Raw genomic sequence first — 15,750 nt, forward strand, 5'->3', positions numbered from 1 at the left:
CCCTATTATACCTACATGGAAAACACCAGCGTTTCTATAGGTATAATTGACATGCTGCGATTTACAAAAACGCCACAGCATTTCCGCTGTGGATATTTTTCTGCAATGTTTGGATGGGATTAGCCAGATTCCCATCCATTTTGCAGGTACTGTAAAATTACAGCATTTCTGTCACGGCCAAATCCTTTGTTTTAGCAACTTGGGACCCCAGCCTAAAATTGTTGCACCAGACAAGCATAAAATTTCATGATCCAGTTAAAACTGGATCTGTAGACCTACAAGGAAAGATTTCCTTTATATTTCCCATTTATTTTTTACCCACTTCTGGGGGGGAGGCGTGGCCTAGCGATGGTTGTGTGAGGATGCTTGTACCTTCGGCTCCTGCCCGTACGTGTCCCCGTGCTGCCTTACCTTACTGACCGGCCCTCCTCAAGCAGCGCAATGGGACGGTCGAAGAGAGCTCCGGCTCGCTCCTCCTCTACGCCGCCTCCCCTGGCTCCGGGAGCAGCCTGTTCGGTTCCTCTGCTTCCTCCAGCGGGCTTTCCAAAATGGCGCCAGCCGCATGTTCCACATGCCGGGAACCGGCCAGCGCGACCTCTCAAGCTGCTGCTCATCAAGAGGACCTGGTCAGCTCTCCGCCAGCCTCCCTGGCCTCCAGACCACCACCACAGCTGAACAGAACTTCTCCCTGCTCACCTCCGGCTCTCCACATGTCAGGTACCGGCTGCATGCTCCAGGGGACGGCCTACCCCTTCCTCCCTGCCTCCATTACAGCACATGAAGAAGACTGGCCTTCCCTCCCTGCCTAGCCCATGCATACTCAGACCCACATGGACTCTGGCTCTCTTGAACCTTTCTCTCAACGTCAGGGGGCTCTTGTCACAAGGCCTGCTCAAGTTACACAAGCTTCTCCCTCACTGTGGTATACTGCTGGGTCTCCCCCCCCCCCTTCCTACATCTTCCTCCAGATCCTCTGTTGCTCCTCCTGGCAATCAGCTAACATGTCTCACTTCTGCCCAGTTCTTTGCCGTCTCAGATCTCAGTGGCCCTGAGGCACCACTGGGGGATGCTTTGACTGAACTACATTGCCTTAGTGCCACCATCAGTGCCATACCAACTAAGGCACACATGGAATCTTATGTGCATAGACTGGAACAGTCTTACAAAGCTGAACTATCTGCTGTCTCCTCTTCTGTGAAGCGCCTAGAACACCATGTATCCGCGGTCAAGTCCGCTTCTACTACTACCTCCGCCAGGTTGGACTCCCATGATGCGTTTCTGCAATTGCATATGTAATGTCCCAGTACTGCTCGTCCCATTTCCTTTAATAGTCCTTGCAGACCGAGATGGTATGGACATTTGCATATAAGGTAAAGATTTTCCTCCTCCTTCATTCTTTCTATATATTTCTATTCTATCAGAGCCAGCACACATAGGGTCTATTAATGCGCCATTTTGTGGATGTTTTTGTGAACTACACCTGCCTATACTTTGCCATTGTAATTTGAGTTGTCAGTGTGAAGGTGTGTCCATTATAATCAGGTGACCTTCAGGACCAATCAAGCTTCCTTGATTGGCCTGGAGGAGGAGTTGTGTTACAGCCCCCTCTAGGGGGGTTTGGGACCTTTTGTCTGCCCCTTTGTGTAGAGACAGCAGACATAGAACATGGAGAGCTGAAAATGGCAGCCAACTCTCAGATCACTTCCAACAGAGATGTCTTTTCCTCTGTACTCAAGATTCACCTCTGAAGTTCCAAGCTCACAAGCACTAAAAGCTTATGGACCTGCCTATCCATACATCTGGGACGTCTACACGTATCTCTCTATCCAAGTAAGTCTTTGGGACAAATCTATATTTAAGAAGCCCATAGCTAGTCTGGCAGAAATTGAGGGTTTCCCACTCCTGACAAATTGCATTTGCTATTCTACATACGTGTACCCAGTTTGTTGAGAACTAACCCCCTGGATACAGGCCATCTTTACCAGTATATACAAGTTTACTACCCAAGCAACTACTAATTAATCTATCCAAAGCATTCTGCCTCCATCACCTGCTAACTGGACACTACCTACAAAGATCGCTGTATTGTATGTGAAGAATTACTCAACAACATTGTTCAACACATTTCGTGTAACACAGAGGGGGTGATCTACTATGCCACATGCCCTTGTGGGCTAATATATGTTGGTATGACCAGCAGGGCCCTTAAAGTACGTGTACTTGAACATGTTGGGAAAATATCAGCATCTGCGAGATCTCGTGATTTCGAAAGATTACAACCTGTCCCCAGACATTTTAAAGAATTTCATCAGAGTGATCCTCGGGGTTTCAGGGTACGGGGCATTGATAGCGTCCATTTAGGAAGTCGGGGGTGTGATTTACGCAAGGCTCTATTGCGTAAAGAGACCCGTTGGATTGTGGAGTTAGATACAGCTAGCCCAGTTGGATTAAATGAAGCTGTAAGTTTTAGGTCCTTTTTGTAAAATTTCTTTTTGGTATTTTCCATCTTGCGCAAATTTTATTAAGTATTGTGTCCCTTGTCTTTTTATTATAATTTACTAATTTGTTTTGTTTTTATGTTGTTATTGTTGTAGGTTTGCCCTGTCTATGTTTCCTGAATCTTTATTTGGACCCATTGTATGAGATGTCTGAAGTCGGAGCTGTTTGAAAACAAAATTAATTTTTTTTTTTTTTTTTTTTTTTTGTGTGCACCTTTTGGCACTGCACTTATTGATAGCACTTTAGTAATTATGCACTTTTGCACTTTTTGATTAAATATTGTATTATTGCTTGATTTAATTTTGTTACCTTTTAAAATAAGAAATCATGTATACTTTTATGTATATTATATGCACTACACTTGCACTTTTTTATATTATTGTAATAATACATTTGTCACTATTTTTTGATTATGTATATTATATATATTGCACTTACACTTTTGTTTTTTGACATTATATTTATGGATTATTCGTAATTTTAATATAATTATGTATTCACCTGTTTATTTATTATTTAATATATTATTATGTGGAATCTTATTTTGTATTTATGAATTTGTATGTTATTCATAAACTGCTTCGTTTTATTAGAGATCGTTATTTATATATGTTCTATTCGGCGGCCATGTTTTTGTATTATTGTTTGTAATTTCAATATAATTATGTATTTACCTGTTTATTATTATGTGGGATCTTATTTTGTATTTATGAATTTGTATGTTATTTACAAACTGCTCCGTTCCATTAGAGATCGTTATCTATATATGTCCTATCCGGCGGCCATGTTTTTGTAGTATTCTAGCCGTATTGTACGGCCTCTAGTTATTCTATTCGGCCGGAGCGTTCACGCGTGCGCACCGGCCAGAACTTTATTTAACATCTGATAATGACAGTGACGTCATCACGGTACGCGTACGTGGTGACGTCACTGCGCATACGTGGCTTTAGCCGGAAATGAAGGGACATGGAAACACTGCAGATGCAAGCAACTACAGGTGTGTTGTATTATGACGATTATTTAGAAGGGTATTTATATGCTATCGCGATGTACTGTCATTCACCTCCTGATGAAGCCACGCTAAGGCGAAACGCGCGTCGGGGTGTCTTGGTTCCCTCACTCTTGTTGTTCCGGGGTTAACCCCTTATGGTTTACTTACACTGCCAAAATGTCTTTGGGTATGTATTGATTTTGGACCTATGACTTTCATTGTTATACCTCCTATTCACCTCTTAAACTAGTTACTCCTCATTATACGTATAATATACCCCAATTTTGGGGATTGTGTTATAGGGGTTATACTCCTTTGGAGGTTTATATGTATATTTTTATGCACTTTGTTTATTATACATATGTGCATTATATTGGTGCAGTGTATTTATTTATTTCTATAAGGGATTGATTAATTAGGATTATACACCATATATATAGGGAGAAACTCTCTGGTTCATCAGTAGTGAGAGGGGTACGGTTCTGTCGGACTGTTTTTCTACAGTCGGACCCCTCTGTGTTGCCCTCCATTGTATGTTATATGTTTTGTATGTTTTTTATTGCTTTTTCAATAAATATATATATTTTTATTATTTTTTTGGATTCCTCAATTTTTGTTGTTGTTTTGTCTGTTGTCATTGTCAGATATCAGAGTGGGGGTGGGTAGTCGGGGACATCAAAAAGGAGATTTCGTGCACATTTGGGACCCAGGGACCCCCTGAAATCCGGCCACATCTGATATATTACCCGTGATACCAACCCTGGCCTTCCTGAGTGTTACACATACCCTTCAGCTGCAGCGCCTCTCAGACTCCTTTTGATGATCTAGAAAATCGTAACAGGCGCAACAATATTCGGGTCAGGGGGATCCCGGAATCTGTTGAACCAAAGGATCGTGCCCACAGGGCCCTGGGTCCCCGCTCCTCTGACCCCAATAACCTGAGAGATGTTATATGCCGGGTGCACCACTACCAGAGACTCGGACCAAGTGCTCTTTCAGGGTCACCCAGTACAACTCATGCCTGATCTTTCACGTCTCACCCTAGCTAAGCGGAGAGCCCTGAAACCTCTCCTAGACGTCCTGGTGCACAACAATATCGCTTACTCCTGGGCTTCCCGTTTTGCCTCCAAATTCAGAGGGAGGGCCGTCTCATTGCTTTGCACCATCCAGATAAAATACCGGCCTTCATGTTAGCTATCGGCCTTCCCTCTCTTCGTCCCTCTCTCGGGACTGTCCTTCCCTCTCTTAGTCCCTCTCTCCCTTCTCGTGTATTCCCCTCGTGATTGTTTTATTTGTGTCCTCTTGGTAGCTCCTTTCCTTGTGTTCCCCTCCTTGAGATCACTGGGTGATGGCCTCTGTTACTTTTTCTCTCTTAACGTCCGGGGTCTCAACACTCCGTAGAAAAGGTACCTGATCCTTTATCAGTCGCACAAATCTCATTCTCATGTTTTGATCTTGCAGGAAACTCACTTCCGGAAGGACCACATTCCCGCCATCCACAACAGATACTATCCGACGTGGTTCCACAGTGCCAACCCGAGTTCGAAGTCGAAGGGGGTCTCTATTGCTCTCCACTGCTCTCTTCAACATGAGGTATTAGGCTCGGTACTCGATCTGAGGGCAGGTATGTCTTTCTGAAATTACAAATCGGCAACTCAGTTGTGACAGTTGCAGGTTTCTATCTCCCCAATCAGCAACAGATAGCCTATTGCAGATCTCTCTTGAGCAAGTTAGCCCATTTCTGCGAGGACGTGGTGGTCCTAGGGGGCAACTTCAATTTTGTCCTAGATCCTTCAGTACCCTCGGTGCCCCTGCCCAACTGCGGAAACTCAAAGCCTCCTTGTACACTCATCGTCTGGTAGACATTTGGAGACTCCTAAACCCCCAAGGACGTGACTACACGTATCACTCCCCCGCTCATGGCTCCTACGGTCAGCTTGACTTTTTTCTAGTTAGTCATCACGCCCTTACATGATCCCCAACTGCCCCTATAGGGTCAATGCTGTGGTCAGACCACGCCCCAGTTTACGTCTCTCTCCCTCCCTCACCGCCCTTTTACTAGGCGCCATAACGACTCCCTACTGAAAGACGACACTTGCCGTGCGGGTGTCCTGGCTACTATTCAGGAGTTCAAATAGGTGCATACTCATGATCCTATGCCTCTTCCATCGCGTTGGGAGGCCCTTAACTGTGTCCTCTGCAGAGTCTTTATTAAACACGGCTCCCGACTCAAAAAGGAGCGGTCGGCCTGGATCACTGCCCGTCTGGCTAAAATCCACTCCCTCGCGACTGTCCACAAGCAGTCTCCCAATACGTCCACCCTTACTGAGCTTCTCAACACGAGGGAGGAACTCCGTATTTTTCTGGATGAGATGTACGTGCTGAGCCGAGACAGACAGCGTAAACACTATTATGAATTCGCTGACAAATGTAGCCGCTTGCTCGCTAAACGCCTACACCCCCGAGTGACCAGGACATACGTTCCTCATGTTCAGGGTGGCAATGGTCGTTCTCTCCACAACCCGACAGACATCATGGAGACTTTCCGCTCCTATTACCAGTCCCTTTACAATCTTGCTGAATCCAGCGACACTGCGGACCCAGATGCGACCCAGTCCAAGATCCGCGATTATGTGTGTGGAGAATGGCCCTCCCCACCATCTCCCGCGTGGATAGATCAGCCTTGGACTCCCCCATCTCTGAGGAAGAGGTAGCTCTTGTGATCCAATCAGCCCTGACAGGCAATTCCCCTGGCCCTGACCCCTTTTTGGTCCGTAACGGTACTCGGCAGGGGTGCCCCCTATCCCCTCTTCTCTATGCCCTCGTAATGGAGCATTTGGCAGTGATGATCTGTGATCACCCCGAGATAGTGGGGTTCCCTGTGGGTATTACCCAGGTCAAAGCCGCCCTCTACAAGGACGACCTTTTGCTTTATGTTGCCCCACCCCAGCCTTTTCTTCCTGGCCATCTTGGATGAGTTCCAGCAATTTGGTGCAGTATCTAACTTTAAAGTCAATCTGACCAAGAGTGAGGCCCTAAATGTCTCTCTACCTCAAGCGGAGGTTGCCCACTTCTTTACTCAGTTCCCTTTTCGCTGGCAGCCCCGATCACAGTGCGTAACTACCGCCATAGCAGCAGTGGCAGCTGCCACAGGGCCCGGGACATTAGGGGCCCGGTGACAGCTGCTACCGCTGCTATCATTATACTCGGGGGTCGGGGGGACCCCCGAGTATAATGATTGGCGGACCGGGAGAGGTAAGAAACATAAAAAACACTGTTACTTACCTTGGTATGGTATGGTATAGTTGGAAGGGACCTCAAGGGCCATCGGGTCCAACCCCCTGCGAGTGCAGGTTTTCCTAAATCATCCCAGCTATATATTTATCCAGATTATGTTTATCCAGACCTCTCCACGATCCTGGCCAGGCCTCCTCCCTAGTTGACTGACGTCTCTGACATCACATGAACCCGGCCTGCGTCCTGGGTCATGTGACGTCCGATGTCATTGATGAGGGACGGCAGCGGAGAAGACAGCGTAGGAGCCGGGGACAGGTGAGAAACAGTAGTTTTTTTATGTTTTTATTCCCCCGGGTCTCCTATTATTATACTCTGGGGTCTGAAAAGACCCCAGAGTATAATAATTGTTTATGGGTGTCCACAGTGGGACATAATACTGGATGCAGGGGCCACTGTTGGGGATAATACTGTTTGCAGGGGCCACTATTGGGGATAATACTGTGTGCAGGGGCCACTATGGGGCATAATAGAACGCGCAGGAATGCATAGGAGGCGGTCGGTCGAGGTCGTTGGGGGGGGGTGGCCCATGTCAAAAGTTCACCATGGGGCCCCGCCATTCCTAGTTACGCCACTGCCCGATCCATTAAGTACCTGGGGATTCAGGTCTCCACTGATGCCAAGGATCTGGTCGATCTTAATTATTCTACCCTCTTAGAGAAAATGTGCTCTGATTTAAGCTCATATGGCTCCCTCGGGCTGTCGTGGTTTGGGAGTATTAATGTCCTGAAGATGGACATCGTCCCCAGATTTCTGTACCTTTTTCAGGCTCTCCCAATCCCCGTTCCTAGGCATTTCTTCTCTGCCCTCAAGACACTTTGTATGGGGCCCTTCCTGTAGCAGGATTCATTTTCAAACCCTCACCAGACGTAAAACTGAGGGTGGGGCCGGCCTACCAGACCCACTCCTGTACTACCGAGCAGCAGTTCTTCTCTGTCTACTAGACTGGCGTTATAGATCCTGTGACAAACAATAAACTCACACACAACGCGTTTTGGGCGTATAACCACGCCCTTCCTCAGGTGTAATCGTTTCTGGTGTGTTCTGGAGGATCCAGTATGTTTGTACATTACATAGACAGCTATTGGGGTTGATCCTTGGGACTTGGTTCTAAGGCTATTGCTGGACACTTCCTGCTGATCGGAATTGGGATCGGGTTCAGATGGAAAATAATCGGAAGTCGAATTTTAGAAACGATCCGGAAATCTCAATATCGGCTCAACCCCAATAGCTGTCTATGTAATGTACAAACATACTGGATCCGCCAGAACACACCAGAAACGATTACACCTGAGGAAGGGCGTGGTTATATGCCCGAAACGCGTTGTGTGTGAGTTTGATGCCAATAAATCTATATTTTCCAATTAAGAAGAGCACAGTTCCTTATTGCCGGATTTATCTGGAATCCGGTTTGCTGGTCCATTGACTTTACGATTATACACCCATGTGGTGTTAGGAACATGCTGAGAATTTGAAGAGAAACCCTTCGGTCATCTCATATTGTGATTTCAGAGTTGTGACTTGGGCTCACAACCCTCTAAGGTGAGCATCATTCCTCTGTTTAATATTGCAACGTCTATAAGACTACTACACTACGGTCTGCTCGGTGTCCATATTCCCTTTTGTTTTTGAGATGTGACAAACAATGGGTTTTCTTGGAGACAGAGCTCATCTCTGCCCATCTTCCTTCTCTCCCCTGGATACGCTCTCACTTTCGCCCTGCTACAGTCAGCTCCTCTTTACTTGCCTCACTTTCTGTCCATGTGGGATAGCCTCTGTAAGTCTGCCGACATAGCTAGGGTGCCCAGCCCCTTATTCAGGAATCCCATGTTTCCACCTGGTGTCTCCGCCTGCCACTTCTTGGGGTGGTCTGCGTCCGAAGACGTTTGCCTGGGTTCCCTCTTCAGTTCCTCCTCCTCCCCTTCCCTCCTGAGTCAGCTGCAGGCTGCTTGTCTGGACTCCACCCTCTCCTGGTTGGAATATTTTCATTTAACTGCCTTCTGGCGTAAGTTCTCGCTAAAGCCCCTCCTTTCCTCTCCATCCACAGCTTTGGAGAATTTAATGGTACAAGCTCATGCCCTCTCTCTCCTCTACGGCATCCTCTTGAAAGCTGCAACCCCTGGACCCCCTCCCTGTTAGATCTTGGTAGACTGACTTGGGCGCCCGCCTTCCTGCTGCTGATTGGGACAGATGCTTTCTCCTGTCGCACAAATCGCTCTTGCCTTGAAGTGAACAGGAGAAGAATTTTAAGATCCTGTCCCAATGGTATCAATGCCTGACCCTCCTCCACAAATTCTATCCTGCGGTCCCCGACCTCTTTTGGCGCTGTGGAGCCGCGGTAGGCACCATCTTCCATGTTTAGTGGGAATGTGGTGTGATCCAACCCTTCTGGACCTCAGTATTCACTTTGTATGGGAAGGTCTCTGGCCACTCCCTGACCCCATCCCCCCAGATGGCCCTTCTCTCCATCATCCCAGGTAAATTTTTGAAGGTGAAAGGAGATCTCCTGCCTCACTTTCTCACAGCTGCCAGAACAGTCATCCCACACCACTGGTGCAGCCCCACACCTCCCTCTCTCATGGAATGGCTCCAAGAGCTCCTCCTTATCCGTAGAATGGAGGGACTGGTTGCGAGGGACTCGCCCGATCCTTCCAGGTTTGAAGCTCTCTGGCGGCCGTGGGTGGTGTTCCAGAAGATTTCGGAATTCTCCTCCCTGTATGGTTGAACTGCTTTGCCCCTCCAGTGATCTCCTCTCTGTTCTTTACGTGTCCATTGCTTGTCGTGTGTGTCTCCCCCCGTTGTACTTCGTGCGTAGTCTGTGTGTTGTCTGTTTCCCTCTCCTTCCCCCCCCCCCATCTGTTTTTCTTTGTGTTCTTGTTTTGGTTCCCAGCATGCTCTCCCTTGAGCTGGGGGTCCCCCCTCCCCAGCATGGGTTTTAATGTGTGGTCCTGCATGGCCCTTTCGCTCCGTGTTTTGCATTCATTCCTTATTGTTGTTCTGTTTATCTTCTTGGAAAATTCAATAAAATTTGATTACAGCAATTTTTTACTCACTTCTGCATTTGACTCATAAAAACGCAGCAAAATCTGCAACTATAAAAGTAGTATTTGCGTAACATGGGGCCTTGCCATAAGTTTTCACTACTGTCTTACAGTTTTTAATAACAGTGCAGTATTCTATAACCCAGGAACAAGGAAAAGAGGTATATATGATATGGAATAGAATGACATTAATAATACATATGAAATAATGTAGTCTTCATAACGTGAGCACACTTTTCCATGTATTTCTAGATATGTTCAGTCATTTCTTAGCTAGGTGTTTTAGCCATACGAAGAGTTAAAAGTAGGCATTACCCATGCTCAGGTTACACCTTTTCATTTCCTTGCCACGAGGATACACAGACGTGGTTTGAAGTTATTTGTCACACACCTGACAAACAGTAAACCTTTCTTTGTCATGGCTGAGTCTTGCAGTGTTTCCTCAATCCTGCTTCCATTCCTTCTGAGTTATCTTTTAGCACCAGGTAACAATTATCTCTTTGCAAATAATAGAAACATTTCCGTTAAAAGTTTGTCTTTGTTTTCCGTATTGGCAGGATATAGATTTCAAGTTCTTCCAAGTTTTTTGTTTTGGTGAATACATTTGACTTTCTTGTTATTAAACTGTAGCAGACGTGTTTTCCTAACTAGGGCTAGGAAAGTCAAATGTTAAAACTGATATTAACTGCAAATAGAAAATTAGGTAATATTTTTAGTGTTTTGTAGCTTCCACCATGTAGAGATCTGCTATAAAACCAAATACTATGATGTAGCTCTAAAGCAAGTCAGGGTTGGGACCTAACTGATATTGATAGGCACTTCTAACAGATAAGAAGTGCAAATATTGTTTTCAAGAACTTCTCAACCCACATGGTAAACTTCATGGCAGTTAATACTCAAATATTGTTCCACTGTAATATCCCTGCACTACTGTACTGTGTTTTAATTGTCTGTACTGATATGTATTATATTAAATCTTATGAAAATCCCTTCGGGGGTAGCACGGTGGCTCGGTGGTTAGCACCTCAGCCTTGCAGTGCTGGAGTCCTGGGTTCGAATCTTGCCAAGGACAACATCTGTTTATGTGGGGCTCACAATCTACATTAAAAAGAAAATCCATTTGGGCAGATATGCAGGTACTACTATATCTGAAAGTAATAAACAATGTAGTATAATCTAATGCAAACAAGGCACATGCTTATCATTGGGTTTTATTAGTAAAATACAAAGGCCTTGTTCAGACACCAGTAATCTGCTCAGTGTTTTGTATCGGTATGCTTTGGCCATACACTGTGAACCTCAGAGAACCATGGATTGGTGGGAGTTAGGAGTGGTGGACCCTCCATTCTGCTGATCTCAAATTAGTGACATCCTAAGAAAAGATTATTAATTTTGAGTCTTAGATAGCACCTGTAATATAAAAGAATGCAGTTGTATGATATATTTGGTAAGAACCAAATTGTTATGCGACCATCAGACATAACTTCTTCACAGACAGCCTGCATTAGCATTCATATTAGTCCTCATGCCCCAGATCCCTAAGCAAATACAGTTTTAATGTTTTCTACATGTACATTTAAGGTGTAACTTACATCACTGCATCATGCCTTTACAGTTGGGGGGTCAACTTCATAGGCCAGAAATGGACTGCACTCTTTGTCAGATCAGTCTAAGGTCCGTTGAACTTGTATTATTTTCTTAAAGGGAGTATGCCATATGGTGAAGCATATTAAATCAGCAGGCTCACCTGATTGTAACACTTTTTTTCCCCATGATGTTTGTCTCTGTTGCAGAGGTATTCATTTATTTCAGATTCCATTGCTTCAAACTGCTAGTCCCCACCGTTCAAGAACGCCATAGTTTAATGCTGAAATAGCCAACACCCTTTCGCCGTATACTAGTATTATTGATTTATTCTGGTCATTGTAGTAAATAAAATGTATTAGGACTCTATAGTGGCAGTTTTAGGTAAACACTTGATTGTACCTGCCTGCTTTAGCCTTGCTGCTGGCATGGAAATTACATACAAATATGAATTGGAACTTCATTCTTTATTTATCTATTGATCATGTACTTGTCTTATATACATGAATTGAACCTGGATTAGGCCTTGTTCTACATGTATTTATTTTTTCATAATATATTAGTTTTGGGGTTTGGCGCAAACTCTACCCCTCTTCTTTTTATATTCTAGGTATTTTTAAATGGCTAAACTTATGCTTTGATTAATTCTCTAATAACATTATTATTTGCAGAGGAAACCATTGTAGGTTTATATTATCCCAGTACAACTCATAACCTACTTAAAGAGCTTTCACCACCTGTACCAAGTGCAGTTCTTAGTATCTCTTTAAGGCTCTGCTCCATTGATTCTAGTCCCCACCATTCTCAAACAATCTTAGCAGTTAGTTTTGTTAGCTGATATGCTACTTATGCTTATATAAGAGTAGTCTATTAATGTTATTAATGTTACAGGTTCATGTTCATTATAGTCAAAATTACATATTTGGGTCCACTGTATTAATTAGTGCTAATGCTCGACTAGGTGTGACACCAAAAGCAAGTTAGTGTGTTTTATAATGTCGGAGACATTAAGTGTTTGAAGTGACCCTGCCTTCACTTTCTTTACATGTTACACAGTCCTGTACTCCCATATACAGTAACATTAAGTGGAGGCAGAAACAGCTCTCAATACAGAAACGAGGGAAAGAGTAAAATAAAATGAAGGAAAAAGGATCCAAAATCTGCTAATAAAGTGTATTATAAAAGTTTTTAATGACACACAACTATCAAAAAATCAAAAGTTGTCCAAAAGTTTAGTTATGCTTTAATTAGTATTATTAGAGTGGTCCATGGTTATTGTCCCATTGCTACCCTGATAATACCAGTCTGCGAATGCCCTAGTAAGGATTTCATTCCCAGTAAGCCAATATGTCTCCTTCCTACAATTGGTAATCTTGGGTAAGAGGTTAGATAAGTGGCCTATAGATAAACGCTTTACTTCTCCCTCTGAAACTAATTTTTTTAGATTGATCTTAGAGCTGGGTTTGCTGGATGCTTGGTAGCAAAGGTATTTTGGAAAGAAGGTCATGGTCTTGTTGATATCTACTAACAATACAATGGGAGGAATTTATTAACCAGTTTTTTTTAAGCAAATGGGTATAAATGTGCGCATCTTCGGCACACAGCCCTTTCTTGCAACATGGAATTCCCTCTTTCTGTGCCCCTCTCAACACTTTTTTTTTTTTTTAAACAAGTGTGGAGAGCAAGGCAGACAGGGATGAGGATTCCTTGGCCTGACAGATAAATATAGCTCACACCAGAAAACTGGTGGGAGCTAGGGAGGGTTAACACCTGCACCCGTTCTCCGCTGGACAGGAGATGGAAACCCGGCAGTCAGTTTTCAAACCCATTCACTTGAATGGGTTTGCAAAGTGTCCGCCCGTGAGGGTCTTGTGCCTCTCCACGGCGAAACCTTTTTTTTTTTAACTGGACACAAAGTCCTGCATGCCCAACTTTGGTTTCGCCTCGGAGAGGCACAAGACCCTCACGGGCGGACACTTTTCAAACCTTTCATCAGATTGGGCACAGGCAGTTCCATATACTGCTGGAAAGCCAACAGTGCGCTGAATTCAGCGCACTATCGGCTTTCCCGATCTGTGTCCCGGGTAAAGTGCTATCAGTCCCGGTACCGTAGCGCTTTACAGTCAGAAGGGCGTTTCTGACAGTTAGTCAGGAATGTCCTTCTCCACAGCAGCGCCTATAGCGCTGTAGAGTGTGAGCGGGGAGGAAAGCCCCCTCCCTCTGCTCACAGTGCTCGCCCATAGACGAGTATTATCAGGAGGCTTTCCAGCAGTATATGGAACTGCCTGTGCCCAATCTGATGAAAGGTCCTCTTTAAGTGGAACAGACCATGAAGCTAAGCAAATAATACAGCCCTCTACTGTACTACTACTCCCTCCTTCGAAGGAGACATTGTGTTCTCTTCTTCTTTAATCAGAGAGTAGGAGAAAGTTGGAATAAGCTTAATTACACAGGCCCACAACTTGTTAGCTACAAGCAGGGGAAAATTAAGGATACCAGAAAGTATCTCCCCCCCATTCACACCCAAGATCCTTCTAATAGAATAACAACCCATAGCCGCTCTCTGCACAGAGTAGCCCCTATGCTAATAAAGTCACAAAAGCACATATAAAATTTCCAAAAATTTCAGGCTCAGCAAAGCACATAATTTTGGGGGTTTACCACCTACGAAAATCTTTTCAGACTTCACAGTATAATAAGCGGAATCCCAGAAGAGAATGAGTAAACATTACAAACAGTGCTACTTATTGTCTCTTGGCTGTGGCGCATGTCCCCTTCCAACCTCTTGAATGACATCAGGGATGACTAACACCTGTGATTAGGCGTCATTGTTCAAGTGGGTCATGTGGTGTCAAGATGCTTGTGTATGTGTCGTGGGATCGGTGTACCAATCACAGGCCTCATACGTCCTTGATGTCATTCAGGAGGCCGGAAGAGGGGACCCACGCTGAATCCCAGAGGTGGTCAGTAAAACTGTTTTTGTTGACTTATCTCCCCTGGGCCTCTATTAATTATACTCATGTCTGAAGAGTGCAACAGTAGCATATCTGCTACAGTCTGAACGAAACTGCTGGGAAAACCTTGCAAATATTTGTAAGACAAATCCTGCATGCTTTATCCATCAAATACTCACCTCCAGTAGACTCTCATGCCGTAATTAACTGTTTCATCAGTTGATTGTGAGTTTGGATTATAGTGGGGGCAAATGGGCAATTACTTGCCATTAGGATCCCCTTGCACCCTCAGGCTCTGGGGCATCACATTTAACCTTATTATAATGAACCCCCTATTCTGCCAAGTAATACAATTTTAGATTTACCATGTAGCTACAATCTTACCTAAGAACCTCAGACCCTTTTAATTTTATTACCTTACACCCTGCAACCTGGGCATTGCAGGTGTTTTATGGAGTTTTATGATTGACTTGAAGTACACGTTTTTAGAAGACTGTCCCAGCACGAGACACACTAACTGATTCCAGGGAGTATCATCACTGCGCCTTAGTTCCAGCTTTGTGGAATTCCCAAGAATGGTGCCACCATAATATAAAAAGGTATCTGTTAGTGTTACTATTTCATTCAACACTGTCTCCTGAGTCCTCGCTCCTGCATTAACTATAAGGCCAGGGCCTCACGTGGAGTAAACGTTGTGGTTTACCCACTGGTTTACACACTGGAAAAAAACACAACATTTTAGTGTGACAACAAAGTGGATGGGATTCTAATTAATCCCATCTCCATTTTGCAGGAAAATACTGTCGTGGTTTTGGAAATTGTAGCATGTCAACTATACCTACAGAAACGGTTTCCCTATAGGCATAATTGAAGCAGAAAGTCTGCATAGATAACCTTTGCATACTTTCTGTGAAAAACCACGATGGCTTACTGCAGCTTTTTTTAAAATTTTTATTCTGCAGTGCTTTTCTTGATGTGGGGCATTAGCCTAAAGGACATCTAACCACCAGACTCAGGGAGGATTACTAAAGGAAAGTGCCTTTTGTGTTACTACGATCAGGGCCGCCATCAGGAATTTTGGGGCCCCATACAGCCTAAGTGTCTGGGGCCCCCCCTCCCCCCGCCATTTTAAAACTACCTTATTTTGCGACATACCAATTATGTATTACATTTCCCTTTATTTAGCAGCATTACAAAGCTTAATCAGATTCTATTTGCAGGTACAATCTGCTACGGGTGACAGCGCCTATAGAGGGCCAACACCATTTATAAGAGCCCTCTTAATAAATCCTCAGGGCTTTTTCACATTGCGTTTTTGGCCTCCCTTGCCGGGATACGTTGGTAACCAGTCAGAATCAGCTGTCAACTTATCCCTTAACTGGCCATT

At 44.5% G+C, this 15,750-nt stretch overlaps 1 protein-coding gene across 1 annotated transcript in view; it reads left to right on the forward strand.

The window, feature by feature from the left end:
- Positions 1–10,181: 10,181 nt before the first annotated feature.
- The window catches only part of CIST1 (colon, intestine and stomach enriched 1), a 34,378-nt gene continuing 28,809 nt past the window's right edge, over positions 10,182–15,750 (forward strand). The window contains exon 1 of the mRNA XM_075264574.1: positions 10,182–10,310. Within this exon, the coding sequence (XP_075120675.1) occupies positions 10,244–10,310 (67 nt within the window). The 5' untranslated portion in view covers positions 10,182–10,243. The remainder of the gene's footprint in view (positions 10,311–15,750) is intronic.

This window comes from Leptodactylus fuscus, chromosome 1 (assembly GCF_031893055.1).
Source record: "Leptodactylus fuscus isolate aLepFus1 chromosome 1, aLepFus1.hap2, whole genome shotgun sequence".
In the NCBI taxonomy this organism is placed as follows: domain Eukaryota; kingdom Metazoa; phylum Chordata; class Amphibia; order Anura; family Leptodactylidae; genus Leptodactylus; species Leptodactylus fuscus.